Source organism: Lonchura striata, chromosome 7 (assembly GCF_050655825.1).
Source record: "Lonchura striata isolate lonStrDom1 chromosome 7, ASM5065582v1, whole genome shotgun sequence".
Lineage (NCBI taxonomy): Eukaryota > Metazoa > Chordata > Aves > Passeriformes > Estrildidae > Lonchura > Lonchura striata.
Window position 1 is genome coordinate 23,585,056 of NC_140709.1, and position 25,965 is coordinate 23,611,020.

The window sequence follows — 25,965 nt, forward strand, 5'->3', positions numbered from 1 at the left end:
TTCATTTAACATAACACAAGCAGAAAAACATTACTGTAGTCATGCCTCCATTCCTATGCAGAAGTGGAGATGAACGAGTGCAGTGTTGCTTAAACAGCAACTGAAAGTGCTTTAGAAAACATCATCCATTGAAGATAATTTAGATGTATTTTAAACAAAGTTTTCTTCCCAAAATGTATCAGCTTTCATGCTGTGAGGCTGTATTTTGATGATTTATGTATCAATGTGGCCTGAACAGTGGTTGTCCTTCCCCGCCCCTCCTCCTCTAAAAACATGCTCTAGGTTTGAGCATATGAACTGCCACACTGGGAGACCTTGCTCCAAATATAGTTAGAGAGCAGAATTACAGTTCTTACCAATACCACAAATGCTTCAGTCAAGATTTATTCCTACACCAACAGGAATTTGCTGGGTGCGTCAGCAGCTCATCTCGTTAACACCTCACACCACCACTGTGAGGAAATTCAGGAACATGGCCAGGCACTCCTAGAAAAGGGATGCAGCCTCTCTTGCTGTATCTATAGATGTGGATGTTACAACCACATTTGAAAGCTAAAGTTAAGCTTTCAAAGCATGCAATATCAGAGCAGGTTATCAAAAATTCCTTCCCACAAATCTCTGATGCACAGTCAAGTCTGCAAGACTCCTCTACCACTCATCCCCCAAGCCAAGGCGTTTCAACCTTGGTTTTAAAGTATCAAGAATTAAGAACAGAACAAAACAGCGAAGAAAATCCACAGGACCTCCACTTCTTGGAAGTTTTTCAGTGAAAACTGCTGTTCCAATCACAACCTAGAGCTCCAGTATTAAATACAGACAAGAGGCACGAGTCACTCCTTCAGTGTGAGGGGTCTACAATCTGCTGCTGAGGAAAGCAAGCCCAGACCACCCAGTGCCACTCAGCTCTACAGCACTGAGAACTGACCAACCCAGAAATTCCTACGGCACTGTGCATCTCCTGGAATACCCTCATTTTAAATACTACGGAGTATTTTGACTTCTTTACCTTGTAAAAGATACAGCAAAATAAATAAAGGGCGGGAGGACAAGCCTATAGAGCAGACTGGCATAAGGTGAGCCTGCAGGTGAATTTTAACTTCTAGAAAAGCAAAATGGCAAATATACAGGTTTAGGTCTATAAAATTACACACCAGATGACAAGGAAAACATCACAAAATAGCAAATTCAAGTGATCAGGCAGAGGCTATAAACGAATCATGCTTTTACAGATACTCTATAGTAAAACACTGGATTGCTGGCACAGGATACCGCAGAATAAATGTTACATGTTTTCACATGTATTGTTTTAATTTATTCCATTTATTAAAGGTGTCATTAATAAACTTTTTAACTGGATCATTAACTGTTATGGGTCAATAAAATATAGGCTATTAAACCCATGCCATATTAAGGGAAGTATTACTGTAGATATAGTAAGTAAGCTTGTGTAATTAAATCATTATGGAATATAGATTCTTTTCAGTAATTACTGTGCATACAGAGCTATCAAAGAAGCATAAGAATTAGCACAATTCTCTTTAGAAAACATTATTTTAAATTACATTTTTGTGGATTTAACACACTGCCAAAATGTGCACATCATTTTGAAAATGACATGTGCGTTGGGCAAAAACCCAACAGTTTAAACATGCAACACATGATGCCACCTAAGTATTTTTAGCTGTGTGCCTTAACAAGATATTTTTTTTCCTGCAATATAAATTTATTTTCTATGAAAATGTTTTTGACTGAAAACATTTTTACATGTAAGGTTGCAGAAATAAATTCTGTCAAACACAGAAAAAAACCCAAAATAGACATTTTTCTTAGAAAAATGCTGTGACAAGATTTACACAAAACTGATCTATTCCCTTAGGAATGGTTCTACTTTCTGTTATAAAACAGCTGAAATGTATTTCTTATGCTTTATACAAGAAATATGATTTACACATGAAATGTGAGAGTTCTTTCGTCCAGCAATTGTGTTCCATGTCACAAATAAAAAACAAATGTCATACAGCAACAATAACTGCATAATCTGCAACTACCACCTCTTTCCTACTGACCATGCCCCTACACTATTTCCTATTTCAATCATGAAGACTTTGCAAATTTTTCTGTAACTATTAATAATTAGTCTTAACCAGATGATTTTGATTCATTTCTCATGAAATCAAGATGGAGTGAGTTGTATCCCATGACCCCATATAGAACAATTTTGTATCACAAAGTGGTGCAGTAACTGAGGGATGTTTTTTTCTGAACTCTGCTTCCAAAAAACTTGAGCACTTCAAAACATCTAAAAATATTTGAAACATCTCCTGCTTTGCTTTCTTTTTTTTTATATACTGGTAAAGAAGTTCCTTAAATGTTCCAGCTGTAGGGATAGAACTGAAGACTAAGGTTCGGAAATCAAAGTCATAACTGAAAAAATAAAAACCAAACCAACCCTTTTTCCAGAAAAGTCACAACTGTAACTAGCTCAGGATGTCACAATATTAAAAAACACTGTGAAAAGTCACAGAACAAGCTGACACACTTTCACATGTGACAATTAAAACAGCAACATTGTGTTTTCAAAATTTAAGTCTTGAAGAATAAAAAATCAACTATTTCCTGAAGATTTTGGTCAAAAGGCTTTCATGTTTGCAAGGTTGAAAGAACATGCAGATATAGAATGCCTGTTGGAAAATTTTATAGTTTTCTCATGTAACAGTCACATTGTAGTGTGAAATTCATATATTATCACACCAGCCTCAGCATCTGTCTTTCAATTAACAAGTGAAGTTAAAAACCAATGGTTTTTTAGATTGTGAATCTCCCAATTACAAATACTTGAAACTAAGTGACAAAATACCCAATTTGCTGGTATCTTACTGTTTTATTCACAAAATAAAGAGCTTTGTCTTTCCAAACAAAGAACATAACAGAAAGATTCAATGATACAGTTATAAAAAAGTGTTACTGAAAATTTGAAAAAGTCTGGTAAAATTTACAAATGCAAACTATCACTTTGTACAAAATCTTCTTTTCAAAGAAACTTCAGTACTAGATTTTAAAATGCAGTTCTACCAACTCAGAAATGCACCTTGATTGCCACAGCAGCCTGGCTTCATTTCCGCCGGTGCGGGGAGTTCTCCCTGTGCCTGTCGTCGCTCCTGCGGGACTCCCTGTGCTGCAGCTCCTTGTGCTGCAACTCCCTGTGCTGCAGCTCCTTGTGCTGCAGCTCCTTGTGCTGCAGCTCCCTGTGCTGCAGCTCCCTGTGCTGCAGCTCCCCGTGCTGCTCAGGGTAGCGGCCGTGCTTGTCCCGCTGCCTCTCCGAGCCGTTCCTGGAGCGCTCCTCCTGCTCCTCCTCCCGCGGGCTGCCACGGCCGCGCTCTCTCTCACGGGATTTTGATCTCTCTCTTTTCCTACTACGATGTCCATCGTCTTTGCTCCAGTGTCTGTAATTTTCATCGTCGGACACAGAAGCTCTTCTCTCTGCTTTCTTTAGTTTGGAATTACTGTGTTTATTTTCTGGATCCTTACTTCTTTCGTGGTTCCTATCCTTTCCGCTGTGGTAACCATCTCTGCCGTTGGATTCATCTCTGTGGTGGTACTTTGAAACATCATCTCTCCTGTGAGATTCTCTTAAATGTCGGTGATTTCTTTCCGATTTGCTCTCAGTATCACTTCTTTCTTCTTGCTGCCGCCTTCCAGTTTTCTTTTCAAGGGATTTCCTTCTCCTTTCTTGTTTTCTCCTGGAAACTTTATCAGATTCTCTGTTTTTCTTTTGCGTTCTCTTCCTTTTGGCTTTAGAAACATCTGAAATAAAAATAAATTATGGAACTAAGGTTGCATTTTAATTTAGTACATTAAATCCATTGAACTACAGAAAGAGTTCTAGAGTTTTTTGCCAGAAAACATTTCTACATATGTATCAGGACAAAGGGTCCAAAATAACGAACTCCTGATTTTTATCCCTTTGCTATCTGCACATGATGCCTGTCTCTTTAAAACCCCTAGCTGTCATCACCCTCTTGCTGACTTGCACCCAAGGACCAGGCATAGGCTGTAAAGTCATACACCAAAGCACTCTCACAAATAATGTTTTTTTTCTAGGAAGATGACCCTTCCCAGGCTATCCAGTCTCAAAATCATTTACTTTTCCTGGAAAAAAGGAAATGGAGATAAAAAACAGCAGATGAGGTAAAATCTCCAACACTATCCCATAAGGAGAAAGAAGTAGGATGAAATCGCTTGAGAGAATGATATTGCAGCACTGTAACAATGGCTTTCAGGCTCATTTTTCAGGAGAAATAGTGACATCTTTGTCAAACAGATTAAAACTATCTTCGGTATTTCTAAATACACAGTAGTCTCATCTCAGTGGAACAGGTCTTATCCTTCCTGTTTGCTCTTTATCAGGGACCTTTAGATCCCACTCAGCAGTACTTGGCACTAAGAGCCATTTACAACAACCATTCATTCACCTTAGTGCATGAACTATAGAACCACATCAGCTGCTTCTCATCACCTTTGGAAAATATCATGGCCATGAACTGATTTATTAGTACATGCATTATCTGAATTGTCTAGTCTTGTGTCTGAACTAAGGCTTGCTGACATTCTGTTAAAATGCAATGATGGATCAATTCAGATACATTTTAATCTATTATGTTTTTAAAGCAGTTTTTTCTACACTGTTTTTCCACCAGTATGTAGGAAAAGACCTGAGAAAGCGAACAGAAAAGAACCAGCTGCTTTGATGGCAGATGTATTTTATCCTCTGCTGGACCTGTTTTAGAACTGCCTCCCCAGGGCAGTGCTGAGCTGAGCAAGCTCATGAAGTTCCAAGCATTAACAGGCAGTATGACAGTAATCTCTAACTTAGCTCAATTTCTAATCAGCAGGTTTTCTGTTTTCCTTTCATACACTGCACCAACACTGAAATACTGCAGCACATTCCCCTGGAAAATGCCTCTTAATTCTTCCAATTAATTTTATAGATTTAAAAAGCTGCAAACACAGGGAGACTTTAGAATTATAACCAGTAATAGAACCTCAACCCAGTTAACCATTAAAGCTTACTGTTATCTCCAGTTAGTGTTTTGACCATTGCATTAAAGTACACAAGAAACTGAGAAGTGAAAGCAGGCTGCAAAGGTATCAAGATGAGAATTTTAATGAATGTGCTCCTCAATGGAGAAAAGGCAAGTAGTAAAAGAGAAGGTCCTAAACTGTTTCTACTCCCAGACTGCAGACTTGGTTTGTCACTAAGGATTGACCCCTCTGGTTCCTATCAAGCAGCTCAGCAGAGCTGCAGCTGTCCCTGCAGGACCATCTGGCCCTGTGCTGAACCAGTGCCTTCTCTGACCCTGTTTGGCTGTCCCCTCCTCTCGTGCTGTCATCACTAATGCTGTTAGCCATGGCACACAGCTCCACCTTGGACAGGTGATTGTGGTGGAGAACAGAACTGCATTTCCAAAGCAGGAGCAGCTCACACTGCTTTTATTTTATTCATCATTTTAATTTCAAAGACATGTAATAAATCAAATTAACTTTGAATCAGCGAACTTCTGTGCTACAGGAAGTCATGCAGTGCTATCATCTGCTCCTGCTATATATACTGGGGGAGGCTGCACACACTAACTCATAATAGCAGCTACTTTAAAGATTAAGCAATGTTTATGACAGTTCATGTCTAATAGAAGTTTCTACATCAGCACTACAGCATGAGACACTAAATGCTAATTATAATGCATAAAAATACAAAATAAATTATAAGAAAAAGCTAATTCTTCCTTGGAAATTCCTCTACAGACAAGAACTTTCACTATATTGTCACACAATCTTTTCCTGAAGCAGAGGAATTAGAAATAGGGACTCAGATGGAGAACAATATTTAAACATATTTCTAGAACTGAAGAACTGATTTCTGGAAGGAAGAAGGAAGAAGCACATATTTCCAGGGAAAGACACAAGAACTATCAAGCTCACTCAATTACGCCAAGAAAAAAAGAGTTGTAGACATGAATCACTACGGTTCATCAATAATCACAGAGAAAATAACTGGTATTGACTCTAATCCCTCAATCCTCCATAAACTGAAGTCATAGAGTGCAACAGATATCAATTGTGTAAAAACAGTAATCTAGAAACCAACATTTCTCAAATATTTAAGCCTCTAAAAATGGAACTCATTTTTTCTGAGTACAAATTCAAATACAAATTTCCTTGAGAAATAAAATTGATTAGTTTTTAAACGAGAGAAATGACCACTGTCTATAGCCAGATTTTCCCCAAAAGAAGTATACACAGAAAGAGTAATAAGCATATCTGGAGAAAGAACTAAAAGAAAAGCAAATAGTTGTACACTTGTGTTTAAATACCTGAGTCACTGCTGCTGTCACTGCTAGATGAGGAGTCACTGCTGCTCGATGACTCTGAGCTACTACTGCTGCTGTCAGAATCAGAATCTGAGGAAGAGTCTGTGTCTGAAGATGAGGAGGAATCTGATGACTCAACATTTTGCTTCTGTGTCATGATCAACTTTGGTGCATTTTTAAGATGTTCCCGTAATTCATCCCTAATTAGCAAAAAAAAAAAAAAAAAAAAAAGTTCTTTAATTTTATTTTTTTTGTTCATGGGGAGAGGGAAGATGAAGTAAATATCAAATGAGAAAATTGTTCCTCACGTTAGTCCTCCAAGGCCAATGGAAGTGAAGAAATTGATGGCAAAGCGAGTGTTTCTTGGGTTATCCCGAGGCATTAATCCCTCAAAGAAAGGCTGCAGTGTCCTGATGAAAACAAACATCTATATTAAACACCATGCCAGCTCAGCACTCCCACTGACATAAAGAAACTGAAAAATAAACTGTATGAATCTCCACAAGAAAGCAAAAGTTTTCCCTTCATGCATTTTTCAACTCTTTCATTGTTTGTACCTGTGATGCATCCAATCAAATGCTATTTAAAAACTTGCTCTCTTATGACAATATAAACTTCACACATAGGAGAGCTGCATACATACTGACAGATAATGATGACAGAAACCCCAACTTTGTGAAGCCCTGAAGTGACTTGTGGAACTGCAGCAGCGTGGGATAGCAAAGGATAACAGTTCAAAGATTAGGGATCCATGCTGAAATCCCCTCATACAGGGCCTTAGGGATAGTTTCAAATTTAAGTTTACATGAACTAAAGTATCTACCAAATTCCTCATCATACACAGAAGAAATCCCAACTTAGAAGAAATAGGTCAAGCAAGTGCAAGTAACATTGTCAGAATGTAACACATTAAATCCCATACAGTTTTTAAATACTGTTATGTATACTACATTTAAGGATTAGTAAGTAATCCTAAAGAAACTGTTACTAATAGTTGTGTGGTTTTTTCTAAGTTTTGTCAGAAAGAGAAGCCCCAGTAACATTTATTACGCAGCTATACTGCAGACAATATATAAAAATAAACTCACACTTGGAAATTGTTATGGTAGCTGAGTGTCACTGGGGGTGGAGGGGGAACAGATACATCTTGCAAAGAGTCATGTATGTACTTGAACCCAAAATGACAGCAATGCACTCAGCTTCAAAAGTGACTCCTTAAAATGACTAAATCTATACATGAACTTATTCCTGAAGTACTGCAGCTACAGAAGGGCAGCCTCACTTGAAGCTGAACACACAGTTCTCATCTGTATGTTTTCAGATAAACAACCTAATTAAATTTGCAGTTTTGAAAATAAAGTTTCAACTTACACATCTTTTAATCTTGCATTCAAATTTGGAAGTCCCATATATTCACTGAGTTCCTGAAAGAATATCTTGACAAAAATTCTACTGGAGGATGTGGTAGTTTCTTCACTCAATATTATACATTCAAGGACCTGAAAATATTCAGAAAATCATTAACCTTTAAGGTAACATTCTTTTCTTATCTTAGAAACTTTTGTCCTCCTGAAATAACTAATAAAAACTGTTATTTTTTCCCCCAAAGTTCATAAATTCTAGTCAAGACTGTTTTTCTCAAAAATTCTTTTCTACCACATGGTAGAAAAGCTGGTGATCATATTTATATTAGTAATTCTTTAAGGATTATTTTTTATTTAGGAAAGCTCCACAAGACAAAATCAGATGCATGAACTTCCAGCAAGTTAAGAGATTTGGGACTTAAATGCAGGAGAGGTAAATTATTTGGTCTAACTTATGTGTGCTTGAAGAATGACAGTTAGACTAGGCTATGAAACAAGAATAAAACAATATGAGAAGTTACCTTTCTATATAATAATATATCTTGGAATGTGAGACTGCTTTTATTTATTAGGTATTTAAATCATAAAATTACAATATTTTTAATTGTCTTATATTTCAATACAAGTTCTAATTTATCAAAATTTAGATGCTCAAAACTCTTTTCCAAAAGAAGTACTTTTTAATTAACAAATTCCAGCTGAACTCCCTAAAATAATAGCTTAAATCAACTACTGAAAAATGGGGGGAGAGGATGATGACATACAATAGAGAGAAAAAGGAGATGGAACAAACCAGAATTCTTCAACAGTGTCTGAGAAGTTACTTAAGATAATCCAGTTTGCCACAAGTCATTACAAACTGTAGAATAATACTAGAATTAATGTACGATGCTACTGTGGAGTACTGGAGATCAAGGACAATGGCTTTTTGTTTTAACTTACACTCCAGGGAATTGAATCAGTGTACAGGAGATGAGCAAACATCTTGGCCACATTCCTCAGTTTGTTGGTTTCCAGACGATGAATGGTATCGTACTGTTCCTTGAAAATGGCTTCAAAGGACTCCATATATTCTTTCTTTAGCATGCAGAAACGCTGAGATAACATGGGACAATTTAAACCACCACTTTAAACAAAACACTAAACATGCAAATAACCTACAACTAAGTGACCTAATGGTGTCAATATTTACTGCCAGACTTCTATTATAAACAGCCCTTGGAGGAAGAGCAAACACTCAAAATGGATATATTTTATAGCTTTGAGCAGTTTGTCAGGACAAGAAATTCATTTGCATAGCAAAGTAGTAATTATCAATTCTGAACTACGGAGAATTAGCCAGCATTTTGCTTGACTTCTATACATTAAGTATTTTCACCTGATACAACCCCATGTTTTTTCAGGACATCACCAACGACTGTTTCAATTTAGAACAGGCAGCAGGAAACAAACGTTTTGGACATAAACATTTTAGAGAATACAAAAATCAACATTTACATTCATCTGAACATGCAGATTCATATGGTTAGTGCTTTGTAACTGACTGCCAGTAAAAGAATTTCCCGAAATAATGGATGAAAAATACAAATGAGAAGCAACATTCCCTTTCAGCACAGCTTGCTCCCTTGAGAAGACAAGTATTTAATCTTAACTCTTCAGACATGTCAATATTATTGATAGGGAAACCTTAAGTAACAAATAACTGCAGCTAAATTAGCAGTTAGATACACAAAACCAGAGAGTTAGCTGTTTATTGAAGAGCAAACAAAACACCCCCAAGCCCAGGACAGTAAGTATTCAATCTTGCACTCTAAATTAAACCTACTAAGCAGCTTTGAACAAGGTGGTAAATGTCTCCAAGATTAATCTTCAGCACTGTAAAAAGGCTATTTTTTGATAACTCATAATACTATTATGTCTTTTTAGTACCATTTCTTTGCCACTGATTTATTGTTCTACCATAATGAGAAAAAAGGGAGGCAAAATAAGCAATAATATAAAGGGAAAGTGAGTTCTCTCATTCTGCATTTACTATGCTTTTTACAAAGTGCTAATTCAATCTACTAAAACAATCAACTAACATAAGCATTTTTAGAATGATAAAAAGACTATTAGTTTTATTCATCCATTAAAACTTAAGTTTGACACACAAAAAACAGAGTAAAACAATGCAATTTTCTATCATAAAGTATAAAACCTGAAATACAACTCACCCCTGCCAGTAACCCAAAGAATTTCTCATATGTTCTTTGCTGAGCACAGCAGTCAAGTATCATGTTGCAGAGTTCTTTCTGGGTTAAAAAAAGAATATTTCTCTAGGTAAATTCACTGTAGCAGAAAAAAACCCCATCAGTACATACCAAGTAACTGAAGGAAGCCTTACATGGATGTGAGCTTTGAAATGAGTATTTACATCAAACTTAATTAGCAACACCAGTAGTTTTCTGAATTTCTCTGGGACATGAGTATGAATCTTTGTCCAAAGTTCCTCTTCTGCCTAAACTAAGATTTATGTGTTAACACAATGTATGTCTAACCACAAAAAGTCACGAGCTCATTTACAAACTGACTTTACCACAATGAAAAAAGGAGTTACAAGATAAAAAGTGAAGGTTTCGAGGGGGTTTTTTTTGTAGTTTTGTTTTTATTTGTCAGTTGCTTCTTCATGTGTTTTAGGGTTTCTTTTTGTTTGAAATAGCACCAATCCTTGCACTTAAAGAAAATAACAATTCTTTACAACTTCCAAGTGTCAAAACGGCCTACAGACAAACCACTCAGAAACACAATGTGCATTTCTTAGCAGTAATTTCCAAAACCAGTAATATCTGTCCATGTTGGTATATACTAATACCTTGAACTATTCAGCCATAATTTGCTTGATAAGCCCTGCTTAGCATAAGCAACCAGAAAGCTGAGTTTCACTGCAATGGCTCAGCCCTGAGGGAGACACTTAGAAAGACTAAACTCACCTTTGGGAGGCCAATATGCCTGGACTTCCTCTCTAACTGAGAGAACAAGAGAAACTTTTCTAAAGCAGCTGGTTTAGGCTGATTCTGAACCACCCTTTATAGAAGAGCTTCCCTCCTTCTTGGCTAGGAATGAACAGAGGAAGCCTAGCTAAATTAGTCTCCCAAAACGTTTGTACACCCCCATCATCGACAGCCTGCCTTGCACTCTCCTGTCTCCTTGGTGAACACAGACGGAAGAAGGGAAGATGCTCTCCCGTTCCACAATGCCAACTGTGTAGGACAACAGGTAGTCCACTCTTTCTGGAATACAGGATCTCTGGCACCCTTCCTCCTTGTCTTCCAACACCACGACCACAGGATTATTATCAGATCAACTTCTGGTAGCTGCCTCTTCCTCTCCTTTCACACCCAGCAAACCAGGAACCAGAAGGAAACACTTTGTACCTTACCTCTCAGGCCAGAGCCCTTCATCAGCTGAGAGCAGAGGTCCTGGCAAGTCAGACCATGCAGGTTTAATTCCAAACTTATTCCCCTGACCTTCTGTCTGAGATACAGCTTGTAATGCAGCTGTGAATTGCTTTAGGGTACATTTGGCAACATTAATTAAGGCAAGCGAGCAAATGTTTTTATATAAATTAAAAGCCATGAAGTTACACAATGCTTAAAAAAAGCCCTGCTATTTTTTGCCCATTATTTATTACTTTTTTTATTACTGTTTTCTCCTAAGACCAATTCCATAGTGTAATCCAATTTATGACACTCCCAAATAGGTTTCTGGCTGTCAGACAGTCAGACTAATAATCTTTAAAAACTACTGGATGATTTCATACTGGATTTCATAATTCTCCCACTTGAGTCATTCTTCCAAGCAACTATTCAGAAGAAACATTTCTGCCCATCATAAAAGCTCAAAACAAATAAAAAGCCAACCATGCTGAACAGGAAAAGAAACCACTCCTCCAAATAAAAAGGCAGTAATGTATCAAATAAATTTACAGATGTGTTTAAAGACATTCCTTTTAACACTGTCACACAGTGTTAATGTGATGTATTAAAATGCATATTAACTTTTTATATTATCTCATTTTACAGTAATGCTGCAGTTAATCAGTTTTTAACAATAAAAAGGGTAAAGTGCTGATGCCACTGTTAATAATGTCAGGAAGAGTTGAAAAACAAATTACTTTTCTTCCTCATCTTAAATGCAATTATAGCCTTGGTATCCCCTGTGGTTTACAGTAATTAAATATTTTAACATTTTAATTAAATATTACAATGATTTCTAGGAGAGTATCTTGAATAACCACATGCATGAGAATAGGCTTGGCCATAAAGACATTCTTGCTGGTGTTATCAAAACAATTTGAGGTTACGTCTAGAGCAACTGTATTCCAGATTTGAAATTAACAAACTTTACAATTATTTAATTACTTTTTGAGAGATCAAACATGATCAGATGGCAATTCTAGATTAATTTGCAGCTTTGAAAGTTAGTGAACTAATTTCTGTACTCACAATGATGTTTATGACATGAAGAGTCTGTTATTAAGCCCATCACTTTTTTTGAAAACCACAAAGAACTTGTTCCCCAATTTTACAGGCAATTTCTATATTGTGTTAACTCTTTTCTTAAAATGCTTAACAAGTAACTACACAGCTTAGTAAAGAAAATATACATAGCTATCCCATAACAAAGTAAAACACTTCAAAATATCTGACATCTCATACAGACGGTGAATCATCTTTTGTGAAGATCTTGAATTTATTATTTTATCATAGAGAACAACAGCACTTCCCTAAACAATCAAAGATAAGGAGAAAGCTCCGTCTAAATGCACTGCATTTCTCACAGTTCTCCCTAAACAATCTCTATCTGCTCTTACCCAAACAGAACAACAGTTTAGATGAACCATGACTCAACCTAACATGGCAAGAATCATCATACATTTAAAGATGCTAAAGGAAAAGACAGGAAAATCAGACTTGTTTTGTTTTTTTCTCATGGTTTTATAATTTTAAAACACAAGCACACCCTGCCCAATCTATCTTCTCTCAGCTTCACACAAAGGCTGTGTTCATGGCAGGCAGAAGAGCTATAGTAACTTATCCCCTTTTGACCACAGCTTCCTTTCCACAGCTACTACTTCCCCCCCCGCCCCTTCTCACCATTTTTTGCAATTTCTGTAAGATTTGCATTCAGCCAAGACTGCAGTTTCAGAGCTGCCCCCCAGGCTGCCTCCATGTGGAGGTCACTTCTGCTCTCCTTGGCTGGAAGTGATGCCATTTCCAGCTCCCTTCCCTGCCAGCCCCACAGCTCTGTTCCATTGTGTATCCACTGCACACACAAGCTGGAGCCATCATGAGACATCCCCACCCTGTAAGCTATTCTTAAAATGAACATTTTCAATGTCAACACTTCTTTCTAGAAGTTTCTTCATGGAACTAAAGGAATTGGTTTGCCAGGAGCAAATCTAGTGCAGGCCTCAGGTTTGTTTAAATCAATGTGAAATTGGAATTATGTGAAACGAGTGCCTTGCATTTTATGTATTTTCACTGCTTTTACAGACGTCACACTTCTTTTTTCTCTTTTAATTCACTGATATGTATTTTACTCCCACTGACTACCTTAAAGCTTTCCTTACTGATGCATATTTTAATGGTGTAACCATCACACAGCCCACCTTTCCCAGCATCTCTACTTTCTCTTCTTAATTTGTCAAGTTACCACTTAGAGCCAAAGCTGACAAAGCCATGGAAGGCATTTCAGCAGCAGGCAGCCTCTTGTGAAGCTATGTGCAGTGCTTTTAGCAGCTACTACAAAATCTCCAGGTCTGGCCTGTGCTCTCCAATGGTCTTCCTCCACTTTTGTCCCTTTTTTTGCTCAATCCCTTTTCTGTATAGAGCAACATATGCTTAAAGCTGAATATGGTTATCATAAATCTTGTGTAAATCAGACTTAATATTTTACACAGGAATCATTAACTGGATATAAGGATAGATCTATTTTAAATCATGCTGCTACTAGTCTGCAACACACAAATGCACACAAAAAATGCAAAACTTCACTTTAAGTGATTTCACTGAGCAACTTCAGCTCCTTCAGTGGATCATCAAAATCTAGGCAGAATTCTAGCTAATGCCTGCTATCAGTAACACAACAGGCTAATTCTGTATGGATTCTGTACCTTCACTTTGCAGACATCAACAAATACCACAACATGATATGTGCATGCACAGTACTGATAAATCATGGAAATTTAGAATGATCCTGCACCTCAGGCCCACAGAAACCTCCTGCTTCAAAAGACAGGAAAGCTACTTGAGGATGATTATCTTTTATGGCCAGTAGCAAGGCTGTGAATTAATCATGGGGCAGTTGCTAAACCTATCAGCTGCAATGATCTCCAATTAGAGAAGAAATTAATGTATCTAAGAAATCATCAATTTGACCAAAGTGTAATTATCAGCCTTAGACCATCCTGCTCTACATCAGTTTCCTGAACTATATTTTCACTGAAAGTGAAAATAGTCAAGCCAGCAGAAGTACTTGTGTTATTTTCAAGACTCAAGGCACAAATAACACAAGACACTGACACTCCCACACCACCAACTAGGACTGCTTTGAGCAAGTGACACCACCCTGTAAAAATGAAAATGTGTCAGATGCATGCATAATTCTTTCAAGAAGGCTACGCCTGCAAGAGTATTTCTCATTTCAAGTAAAAAAAAAATCTGGTGACGCATTACCGTTATCTAGAATATACACAGTGTTAGAAAAGGCTCTAATTTAATTTAGTAACATTTCTATATACAAGTTTAGTTCTTATCACAAACCAAGAAAGAAGAAAAGCCTAAAAGCCAATCCATTTTAGCCACATTTTCAAAGAGCAAGAACAATGTATGGTCGGTTTAATTTTTTTTAGTTGTCTGCAATTTTTTTTAGTTGTCTGCATTTCAGCTGGGCTTGTTTGCTTGCTTCTCCCCACAGTTCAGCAGCCAGAACAACTGGTAATACCACACTCCTCTAACTACAGTTTTAATTTATTTAAATTTTCTTCTTTGGTAATACATGGGATTAACACAGCTATAACAGAGATAATAACAGTGCTTTTTTAAAAAAGTGAAACAGTGAGCTCTGCCAGGACTGAACATATGCCCAAAGAAGCAATTGCAAGGCTTGTTTAGAACAGCTTTGCACAGACAGCAGATAGCAAAGCTATTTCACTTTTGATCTGCAGGCTTCAGTAGCATCTAAATAACATGAATAAAAGCAAACCCACTCCTAGTAAATGTACTTAGAAATGAAAGAACACTTTAAATGTTAAAAAAAAACAAACCCTACAAGACTGCTGACATCCCTCCTCAGCAGCTGGCCCTAACTGCAATGCCAAAAAGCAGTATTATGTTGTTCCAGTCCACAGATTATCCATCTGAACCTTAATCCTCTTTCTGTGAGTTAGAGCTATGTGATAGATCCATTACTGGTATTAAACAGACAATCAACAGCAGTTAATGTAACACGATTATCTGATAATTCAACAACTGGTAAAAACTGATAATGTATTTCTGAACTTAACCCTGATAAATCACACCAAAAGTTTCTACACATGAAGATTTCTGGAAGAGTTACCCAGAAAGATGTCATTAAGACTGGATTAGTCTTAAACCTGTTGTTTGCATTTGTCTTTAGGTTTCAGATATTCTGATTAGTTTTTTGATTGTATTTAATTGACAATTTACTACTCAAAGCTTGTGGAAAACAGTCTTTATTACAAAATTAAATACATATTGCTTTATTAAGTAAGCCTTTCAGAAGAAAATCAGAATGTTTCTGTAAAATCAGACTTGATTTGAACAAAAAAATTTTGCAATGAAAATCTTAAGTAACATCTGATTTTTAAGGAATACTTCTGCTAAATACTCTAGCTCCTGCTTCTCATGATGACTGCCATGCATAGTAGGAGTTGGAACAGAGAATGAGCATAAACAAAGTTTGCAGGTTCACCCAAGAGTTCAGCAAACATTTCAGGAATTTCTCAAGATTGTTTAAAGCTTTGAATCAGAAAGTGTGAAGAATTAAGATGCAACATCCTGAAATACAGATTGCTGGAGCTTTCAGTAAAACAGACCAAAAAAAAAAAAGAAGTGATTCATGGCTAAAATAGGAGTAGTAGAGAATTATAAAGGTTGAAAAGACCTCTAAAACCAAGTCCAACCATAAACCCAATGCCACTGTGTTCACCACTAAACCATACCCACACATCATTTGTACACTTCCAAGGATGCCGATTCCACCACTCCCTGGGCAACCTGCTTCAATGACTGATCACACTTTCAGTCAAGAAATTGTTCCGAGTATTTAATTTAAACCTCACCTGGTGCAACTTGAGGCCATTTCCTCTGGTGCTGTCAGTTGTTATCTGTGAGAAAAGACCAGCCCCCACTGGCTACACCCTCCTTTTGGGTACTTGCACAGTGATAAGGTCCCCTTTGAGCCACCTCTTCTCCAGACTGAAGAAGCCCAGCTCCCTCAGCCACACACAGCACTCCAGGTGTGGCCTCAGTCCCCAGTACAGAGGGATGGTCATTGCCCCTGTCCTGCTGTCACGCTATTCCTGATCCAGGCTAGGATGCCACTGGCCTTCTTTGTCACCTGGGCACTGCTGGATCATGTTCATCTGCTGCCAACCAGCACCTCCAGGACCCTTCCTGCTGTTGGGGCAGTTTTCCAGCCACTCTGCCCCAGCCTGTAGTTCTGCCTGGGGCTGTTGTGACTCAAGAGCAGGACTCAGCACTTTGCCTCACTGAACATCACACCAATGGCCTCAGCCCACTGACCCAGCCTGTCCAGATCCCTCTGCCTTCCTGCTCTCATGCAGATCAATACTCCTGTCCAACTTGGGGTCATCTGCAAACTCAGTAATAGCTTGTTTTTTAATGAAGGCAGAAGGAATTAATTCAATTAAGACTTCAGTGTGAAGACAGTAGCTTGAACGAATAAAAGGTGATTTTTCTACCTTAAAATCTGGCAGCTAACTTACTGAATTATACCTGCTGAATGAATTAATAGTGGTTTTTTTATCCACATGTACAGACTCAAGACTCATATCCACATTCAAGACTCGTAGAAACCCCTGAATAATTTTGCTGCCCACATTTGCTTATACTTTTTGCTCTTACAATGATCAGGATGTGTCTTTTTTTTTTAAATTTTTGTCCCCATAAAGGAGGTTAATTCTATACAATGAACAAGTCAAAACTCTCATGTCTTTGATTAAATGAGGTGAAAAGTAGTTAGGACTGTTAAGGGAAAAAAGAAATCAGTAAAAAGTAAAGCCTCATGTGAAAAGAGGATGCAGTTTTACAACAGTTTTCAATCTTGAATTGCAACAATTCCTACAACTAGTAATGAATCATAGGTTGATACTAATTGATACTAAGGTTTTTCTTTTTCCTTCCCTTATTTCTTCTGAGCACCTTTTGCCCACAGAAGTTAGCAGCTGACAGAGACTGCCATGGTATTAAATCCTAAGAGTTAAGTAGTTCTCACTACAAGCAAGTAGTGTTATGCATTATAACTCTGTTGTATGGTCTAGTACACATATTCTACATTGTTTGCTCTATTCTTTATAGCTGAATCGATTTGCTGGGCAATGGGATTTTTTTTTTCTCTTTAGAGTTCTTCAGGTTATGCAAGCTTCATTGAGAATTATAATCTTATGCAGGCTTAATAATGCATTTCATGCACAAAATTAGAGAACCACATTAAAAAAAAATCACAATCTCACTTCTTAAGTTTACTTCCATGTAAATTGCTTAGAAACAAGCAACAGTGATTGAAAAAAGAATTGAAAAAATTTTAAGTAAACAAGTCCTCAAAGAACACCTAAGTGTAGGCCAGATCTCCCCTTACCAGTTAGTATTATACTAATGTTACTTATTACACACACTGTTTCAAATAAAACTGATAATTAAAGGCACAAGAAGTTAAAAAGCAACTCCTATGATGACAGCTTACAGCTGTCTGAAAAGCTGCTTGGAAAATCAGATGTGTATTCACATTCTACTAGTATTGAACAAAAGTACTGGATGAAGAACAGGTTCCATTACTTGAAAACACAGCAAATGCATTGATCTTACAGGGTGTGAGGAAAAAGCAGCTTTAGTCTCATGATCTCCAAAATTACAGCAATCAATCAAAACTACTTAAATTCAATATCCTGTTTATTCAAAGACTTACTGTGAAAGCACCAAAACAACACACTCATAGCACTGTGCTAAATTTCAAGCCCCACTGATAAAGTCTACAGCTGCCTGCAAATATTATCTTCAACCCAGAGTCCTTTCAGAGACAGAACTCTGCCATGCTGCTGTACTCTTGTCATAGGACAGAACTTTCCCCAGTCCAAACAGACCTTTTTAAAAGGCCATGAGCAAACATTTGACAGAAAGGAGCACATGCACAGGACAAATTGCTTATGAAATGTGTGTCAGTCTATTTGCTCTAAAGGTTGTGAAATAAATTTTGAGGAACAGCAGCTGTAATGAATGACTCTCATTCATCTGCCTGCTATACAAACTAGGTGGTGGAACATGAGCAAGGTTTTTAGATACTACCATATTACTGTATCTTTGTAATGTTAGTAACAAGAAGAGTAAACAAAGGCTTACAGTCTGACTTTCAGGGAAGTCCATCTTCAGCAGTTTGTGAGCACATTCTTCAAAGTCTAAGCTGAATAGAAGAAACACTTATTATCTCTGCAATATAGGCTATGCTAAAAACATTCCAAAACTATATCAAGAATAGTCATTGGTAATAAAACCTCAACAGTTTTGAAGTGAAGTATGTCAGCTGTTTTATTTGCTGAGACTTTATTGCTTTTGTGGCTTTTTAACAAACATTTTGTATTTCATGAGTTTCTCTCCGTAAATTAATCCAAAGTGATTACATTTGCAGGCAATTTGAAAACAAGATGATCCAAGTCATTATTACTATCACATCATCTTACAAAACTTACTAAAACAGAAAAGTGGAAGCTTGTTTTGCACATTTTTAAACACACTGAAATGCAAGCACTTCAGACCAGCTCCAAAAGCAATATATACCAGTCTCCTCTGGCACTCCTGTTCTGAAAGCCTTTAGCTACTACTAGGTACATCCTCCCTGCTCCACTTATCAGATGAACAAGTTCGAGAATGGCAAGAAAGTATCTAACAGTCACTATGAGAAATGTGAGAGCCTTTGATGCCCTCAGTATGGTATTAATTCACATGTCTAGTGATCAACACCACAACTACATCATTGCACTTGTCACGCTGCATCAGACCTGCAGAGTATTATGGGTTGCAGAAAATCAATCCTTCCTCTCAGCCTGGTGACAGAGAAGCTACACCAGCAGGTTTGGAGTACTTGTGCCACAAACTGCAAGTGGAGTTCATGACTACAAGCAGACTATACTTCAGGGCTGGTAAATGCATACTTATTTTCCACACAATGCAGATGGCAAAAGAACTCTATCTCAAAAGTGGAGACAAGCCACAGAATTTCTAAGTGTGTCTCAGTTTTTTTTTCATAAATTGTCAAGATACTGTAAAATTTGAAGATCACTGACTTCTGTTCACTCGAAAAGTTCTCATTACAGCAATAGTCCCAGTCCACTACCCAAACATTTTGAAACAAACAAGATTCATCTTAGAATGAGAATTTGGAAAACAGTCTGCTTTACAGTCAGGTCAGGCTCCATAAAGACTACTTCCCTACCTTTTTTTTTTTTTTTAAATTGTGTATTAAGACATAATTTCAAAAGGAAGAGAATTACAGTTCACTGACTTCAAAAGAACCACACTCATAGATGCATAACTTATATTTACCTTGACTGTATAGCCAGATAAATTGTACGACGGAAGGAGACCAGGTTAATTTCTGTTTTGTCATGGACAGTAACTTTCTGACCTGGAAAAGAAAATCCTGGGTTTGTAAAGAGCAAAACATTAAGGAGACACATGTAGTAATTTTTTAGGACAGCTCTATTTACCATTCACCGAGTCTGCAGCACACTATTTTTCTAGAAGTATTTAGGACTGTTTGCAGGTTTATGTATTTTTATAGATAAGAAAAAAAAACAGTATTTGCTTCATCTTTAACAAAGGTGAATATTTAGAGGCAGTTTTGAAAGTGTAATTCTTTTAAAGACATTTCATATTTCTTAGTGCAACCTCTAGGTTTAACATTTCTTCATAACATTATTAGCAATCAATTTTCTGCACAATTTAGCTATACAATACTTTATGCAGCATCTCTTTTTGCAGGTAATTCTTAGCTCCTGTTAGTTACAGAATCTACATTACAGCATTCAGCAAGCAGAGAAAAATCCATTCTGAACCAAATCACTTTGATTTGTAAAATACTCACTATTCCTTCAGTCTTTTAAAGGTTGGTAAAAGCATAGAAAATGAGGAATTATGTGAATGTTCATACTTTTCATGAGTCTGGGAGCTCTGCTCTTTTTCTACCAAACTAGTAAGGAAATCCATTCCTGGTCTTCTACAGGAACAATACTTGACTGGCTTTTCCATTACTCATGCAGTCTGCACAAAAACTTTGATTATGCTTATTCATCAATGTTTTTTCCCGGGAATTGAATACATTCTTGAAAAATGAGTAGTAAGTATTGTCTCTGCTGAAGTGAGATATGGAGGATGTAGATACAGTTGTAAGAAAATCCATCCTAATTTTGAAAGTGACTTAAAAATATGATTGAGCATGGAAAAGTTTAAGCAAGAGTTTTCATTCTGCTCTTTTAGAAATCTTAGGTGTGCAACACTTTTCTCAAAGGAAACTGATACTGTCATGAATAATGTGGGAAAATTGCTTTTCCTTTTCTGCTTGTACTGAATGCTTCCTTTCAGACTTTCATACTGTTTGCTAGTAAACACTTAGATCTGAGAATAACTGGGGAGGAAAACATTGCTTAACATTTGAGCATCTCAGTTTTGCAAAACATCTAAGAAGTTAAGCTTTTCTTTCCTGTTTATCTACATTGTAAGGTGCCAGTCATGTACTTACCATCTTCATCCTCCTCTTCATCATCTTCTTCATCTTCTTCACTACTTCCAGCTTCTTGATTTCCTTCAGATTCAGTGTCACCTTCATCAAGAATTTCTGAAAGAGCAGTATCTCAGATTAATAAAACACAGAACAACAGTACCTTCATTACAAAAAACCCCTTGATCCCACTCCTGAGGAGTGAAAGGATGTTTCAGGTACAAAATGTGGAAGAGGCCAAAAAGCAGATATATCATAACTGAATGGAAATACAGATGGAGAAATAACAATGAGCAGCACGAACACAAAGGAAAGGTCTGTGAACTGAATAAGTTTTACAGAACAGAAATATCACCCGCTGTTAAATAAATGTTGGCAGGAACAGCTGCATAAGTAAATGCCATAGGTAATGGATGTGTATACACACAAATATCCCTACCTTTCTTCAGCATTTTGTATTTCTCTTCATTTTCCATAAAGTTCGGATCCATCTTGAAAACATCTTTAGAATAAAAGAGAATCTTTATTTAAAACACAAATTGAAGATAGCTATTTCATCTTGAATTTATTTTCTTGGGGAATGCAGTTACGAAATTATCTTTCATTTCTAACTTACTAAGAACATCCTCTGGGTTGTAGTCATCTTCCAATGGCAACATATGAGTAAACTGATCCTCCTCTTCCACTAGATCTAATCCCTCTGGAATGATTGGATGATCCTTGAAGCCATCCTTCCGTACAGCAAACATGACTTCTATCATGTACTGAACACGCATATCGATTTTAGATTCATGCAGAATGTGTCGAAGGCGATCAAAGATTGCTTTGGAAAAGAGAGAAATGTAAACATGAAAGGTATGTACCAATACCAATGCCAAGATAGGTTTTGGCTAACTGTACTTACCATTAATACCTCTAGGAGAAACTTCTGTTAATTTGAGCCCACTCTCTTTAATAAATCCAATTGCTACTTCAATACTGTCATCAGTAGGCCTTTCAAGTAACAAAGTGAGCATTTCCAAACATAAAACCTCATGAGCCTGTAGAAAGAGTATCAGCAAAGAATTAGAATGCACAGTGTTACTCTATCACCACAGTCATTACTGGACTGACCTGTCCAGCCTTTGAGGATGTCACGACACAGCAGTTTAATTACACACACAAGGCAGCAGTAGTAGGGCAAAGCTGATTAAGAGAAAGTCAAAATTTCAAATCCAGTTTTACCATCAGTATTTACACCAATTTTCTAGTGAATATGACTGTTCTATTAAGTGAACAAGCTAGCAGTGAGAAATATTTTGCCATTAAAAAATTAACAGAATGCATTTCCAAAAAGCAAACAAACCAGCACTTGCATGACAGAATCCAGTTTTAAGTGCATTGTATCTATAATTAAATAAGATCTTCCAGGATCAGTCATATAAGCAAATCACTCATCTCAGATTAAGTTCCTCTTTACCAAAATGCTGAACATTCCCAAAACATTCCTGATGTTGTTTAAATTAGAGCATCCTGATTTCTGACACATAATCAAGTGGAACAGAGCTGGATATAAATTTGATTTAGATGCAACTGAGTCCACTTCTGCTAACACACATGTTGCAAGAAAACTCTTTAAGATCTGTGGGACAGAGTCTCAAATGATTCTTGCTTTGCATCCAGACATGCCTGAAAACAAGCCCAAACACACACATGAAATCTTGGGAAGCTCTGGAGCATAAGTGCAGTGATAAATGGTGATAACTGCATAAGCAATTACCAGTATCTTTTATAAAGAGCTCTTAAAGCTGGAACCACACTCAGGCCTTCAGCAACTTTCAGAACAAAGAACCTTAACTTAGGGTATTGCTTTCTTAAAATAAAAATTAGCCATATAGGGTTTGGATTGAGTAGAAACAAAGAAACATACCACATTCTGATTCATCAAATGTGCAACGAATTTTGAAGATGTTAGACAGAGTTGCTGCAAAAGAAATAAACCAGGAAACTTTAACATATGGAAGAAGACACTCCTCACCCAGACATACTACAGACTAATGCATCTCACAAACAAATTGAGTCAAGAAACTATTTAAGGATACTGGTAGTTGTTCTCAATTAGGACTGTACACGCAAAAAATAAAAAATTAGAATGAAACACCCCTGCCCAAATCAAAAAAACCCAAACTATCACAGTATCAATCCAGAAAAGGTTGCCAAACTTTCACAATACTCTTATACTACTATATGTCCCATAAACTGGTGCTGACCCATGTCTTGGCTGTGCTCCTTTGTACACACTTGACACAGTTACACTACAGAATTCCACATTTCAGCACGTTGCTCCTTTACATCTTACATACCTTGTCATTTCTGCGATACCCTTTACGAAAATTCAGTATCAGCCTCTTGAGGATCAATTCACCAATATTTGGAAACTTCGAATTGATAATTGCCACAAGAGCTGCATAAACATGAGTGAAAATCGGAGAGGCACTCTGAGCTTGCAAAATGGATCTAGACAGCAATCCCCTGGAAAAACAAGTAAGTTTTAAAGATCTTCCTGGTAATAAAGCATGTAATGTTTTTAGTTAGTACTTACCACATGAAATAGTGTTGTGCAGTTGAAATAGCTGGAAGAAATCAGCTATCTTTTTCAAACCATGGTTTATCATGCCACAAATGGAATTTTGCAAAATGTGTTGCACAAATCTGTCTGAACTGAAAAGTTCTTAAACTGTTACCTAATTTTCACTAAATATTGTTCATATTAGAGATACACTCAAAAATGCTAAGCAATGCAAAAAACCATCTTGTATCCTTCAATTATCCCTTTTTTAATCTGAACTACTACTTAGAGCCTAAACAAATGTAGAGAAAGGACTAATGAGATAATAGTTCTTCTATTATTCAAATAATCTATTTTACACTTATTATCAAGAAAGTCTTAAAAGAATATGCGACTTGCTTCCTTTCCTCTCAGTTTTGCTTTTTGTAATGCTTAAAGCACACTGAATTTGACTTTTGCTGTATTACTCAACTACATGTAAGCGAGGACACTGATATCCAAATCTACCTTCCGTGTTCTACTCCTACAGAGTAATAAATACAAAGTGCATAGGGACCTTATTCCTACTTACTTTGGCATTGACTGGTGAAATAGAACTCATTTCACGCTAGTGCATAAAAATAGAATATTTCCATTTTGAAATTAGTTACTTCTTGCTTGTACTGAAAGTGGTCTGTTTTATTCTTATTTACCATCTAATTAAAACCTCAGGAAAGGACCTGACAGCCAGGTAAAAGTCCATGGCATTACTTTTAAATGCCCTTTGTGCAAATTCGAGTACAGAACTATGGAAGGAAATGGTACCATTTTCCATATATATTATTTTGACATTTATAAACTGCACAGAAACTTCCACAGACAAGTGCATTCTAAAAATAGTCAATAAAGTAATTTTTAAACTAAAATAACGTTGCTAGTATGAAAATTAAATTTTGGGGACAAGAAATACAGGCAAGTAAAAAGCAGCCCTACAAAAGCATGAAACTTCATTATTACTTTTAACAGAAATCACATTCAGGTATTTGCCCACTGTCCAGATGTTACTTAATTATCTTATTTTTATGCTAGTTGCCTGACTCTGATCTTCCCATCAAATCTATATAACACACATGAAAAGTTTCACTATCTGTTTGAAATGTAACAAAATTATTTTTGGATCTATCAAGCTACAACAGCATAATGGTCTTTACATTACATTGATAAACAACACCAACACATAACTGTAGTAAAACTTGTTTTGCTAAATAGTGGCTAAAAATATTATTTGTCCCAGAAAAAAGTAACAAAGCGCTACAAAAATATATAGATGGTGACAACTGTAAATTACAAGTCATTCAAGTAAAATGCATTGGGAAAACCTTAAGAAAAGGAAATATACACCGTCTGTTGTACTCTTATTCCACCAAGCATACAATACCTTTCCCAGGTAAGGGATTATTCTGGATAGGACAATATGGCCCAAGGTTAATACTAAAATCTGACTAACACCCATACACTACTAATAACACACACAGAAGTGTACACAGGAAGTGTACATGGTCCAGAAGAGCAAAAGAATTATTTTAAAATACTAAGGCTTACCTTCCCCGAACAATATTCTCCTGAAGGAGCTCATGAATGATGTTTTCTATATTAGAAACGTTCACTTTATTGACAAGACCATTGATTGACTTCTTCAAGGCTTCCCAACTCATCCTCTGGTATGCCAAGCTATTACAGAGTATCACAAATTAATAATGTAAAAATTTGAAGTTGCACTGAGCAAATTTATACATATATAGCATGCATTCACATTTTTATTTAATCAGTAAAATAAATTAAAAATATTCTCTGCATAAATGTGAAGACTTGTTCACAATTATACATTCAACCATTAGAAAATCAGTAAACCAACATGAGAAACCAAAGTGTAATTCTCTGCAGATATGGTATAACCCAGTATGTTGTTTTGTAAGACATTCCAAAAAAATCCTAGGTACATTCAGTATCCTGCTTTCCTTTATAATTTCCACTTTACAGCAGAAGCAGGTAGTTTAATCTGATTCTCTTATCTCTCTTCTCATAAAAACATACTTCCAAAACAATGATCACAACACTCTCTCTAAACACCTTAACCATTTTGCTTGTAGCAAAAAAACTACTATGTAACTTTGAACTCACCTATTTTTATCAGTGATTTGCTCTTGCATCATCCTGAGCTTGGCAGGTGGAATATATGCACCACCTGTGCGAGTGAGGATTGGATCCACCTCTTCTTTCTTCTTCTTTGAGGTGGTCTCGTCATGAGTAAGTGAGCTCTGGCCTGTCGACCTCTCTGGACTCCTGCGGTCAGGTGATGAGTATCTTCTCTGCTTCCTTCGATCATATTCTCTGTCTTCCCATCTCTCATAGTGTCTGTCTCTCCCCCTTTCCATCCTTCTAAAGGGAAAATAAACACCCAAGTGTTTGTGAAAAGCTTACATATTTTATTATTTAAAAATAAGTATTTCATTACTGATTAAGAAAGGGCTCCAGACCTTCCATCTGAAGTTCTGTCATCATAGTATTCCCGTCTTGAATATTCCTCATCATATCTGCTGTCATCAGAGTATCTCCTCTTCCTGGGAGATGGAGACCGAGACCTATCACGCTCCATGTCCCTTCTTGCAACACAAGACACAAAAACCTTTCA

At 36.8% G+C, this 25,965-nt stretch overlaps 1 protein-coding gene across 2 annotated transcripts in view; it reads right to left on the reverse strand.

Moving 5' to 3' along the window:
* Nucleotides 1–1,299: 1,299 nt before the first annotated feature.
* CWC22 (CWC22 spliceosome associated protein) overlaps nt 1,300–25,965 on the reverse strand; it is a 28,518-nt gene continuing 3,852 nt past the window's right edge. For both annotated transcript variants that reach the window (XM_021552371.3, XM_085585164.1), the window contains exons 4-20: nt 25,811–25,936; nt 25,455–25,712; nt 24,876–25,004; nt 23,089–23,257; nt 22,656–22,709; nt 21,651–21,786; nt 21,363–21,569; nt 21,186–21,248; nt 20,768–20,863; nt 19,573–19,654; nt 18,373–18,433; nt 9,946–10,023; nt 8,675–8,827; nt 7,740–7,867; nt 6,677–6,778; nt 6,372–6,568; nt 1,300–3,804 (exon numbers count right to left, since the gene is read on the reverse strand). In XM_021552371.3, coding sequence (XP_021408046.3) covers nt 3,113–3,804; nt 6,372–6,568; nt 6,677–6,778; nt 7,740–7,867; nt 8,675–8,827; nt 9,946–10,023; nt 18,373–18,433; nt 19,573–19,654; nt 20,768–20,863; nt 21,186–21,248; nt 21,363–21,569; nt 21,651–21,786; nt 22,656–22,709; nt 23,089–23,257; nt 24,876–25,004; nt 25,455–25,712; nt 25,811–25,936 — 2,731 coding nt within the window. In that variant the 3' untranslated portion in view covers nt 1,300–3,112. The remainder of the gene's footprint in view (nt 3,805–6,371; nt 6,569–6,676; nt 6,779–7,739; nt 7,868–8,674; nt 8,828–9,945; nt 10,024–18,372; nt 18,434–19,572; nt 19,655–20,767; nt 20,864–21,185; nt 21,249–21,362; nt 21,570–21,650; nt 21,787–22,655; nt 22,710–23,088; nt 23,258–24,875; nt 25,005–25,454; nt 25,713–25,810; nt 25,937–25,965) is intronic.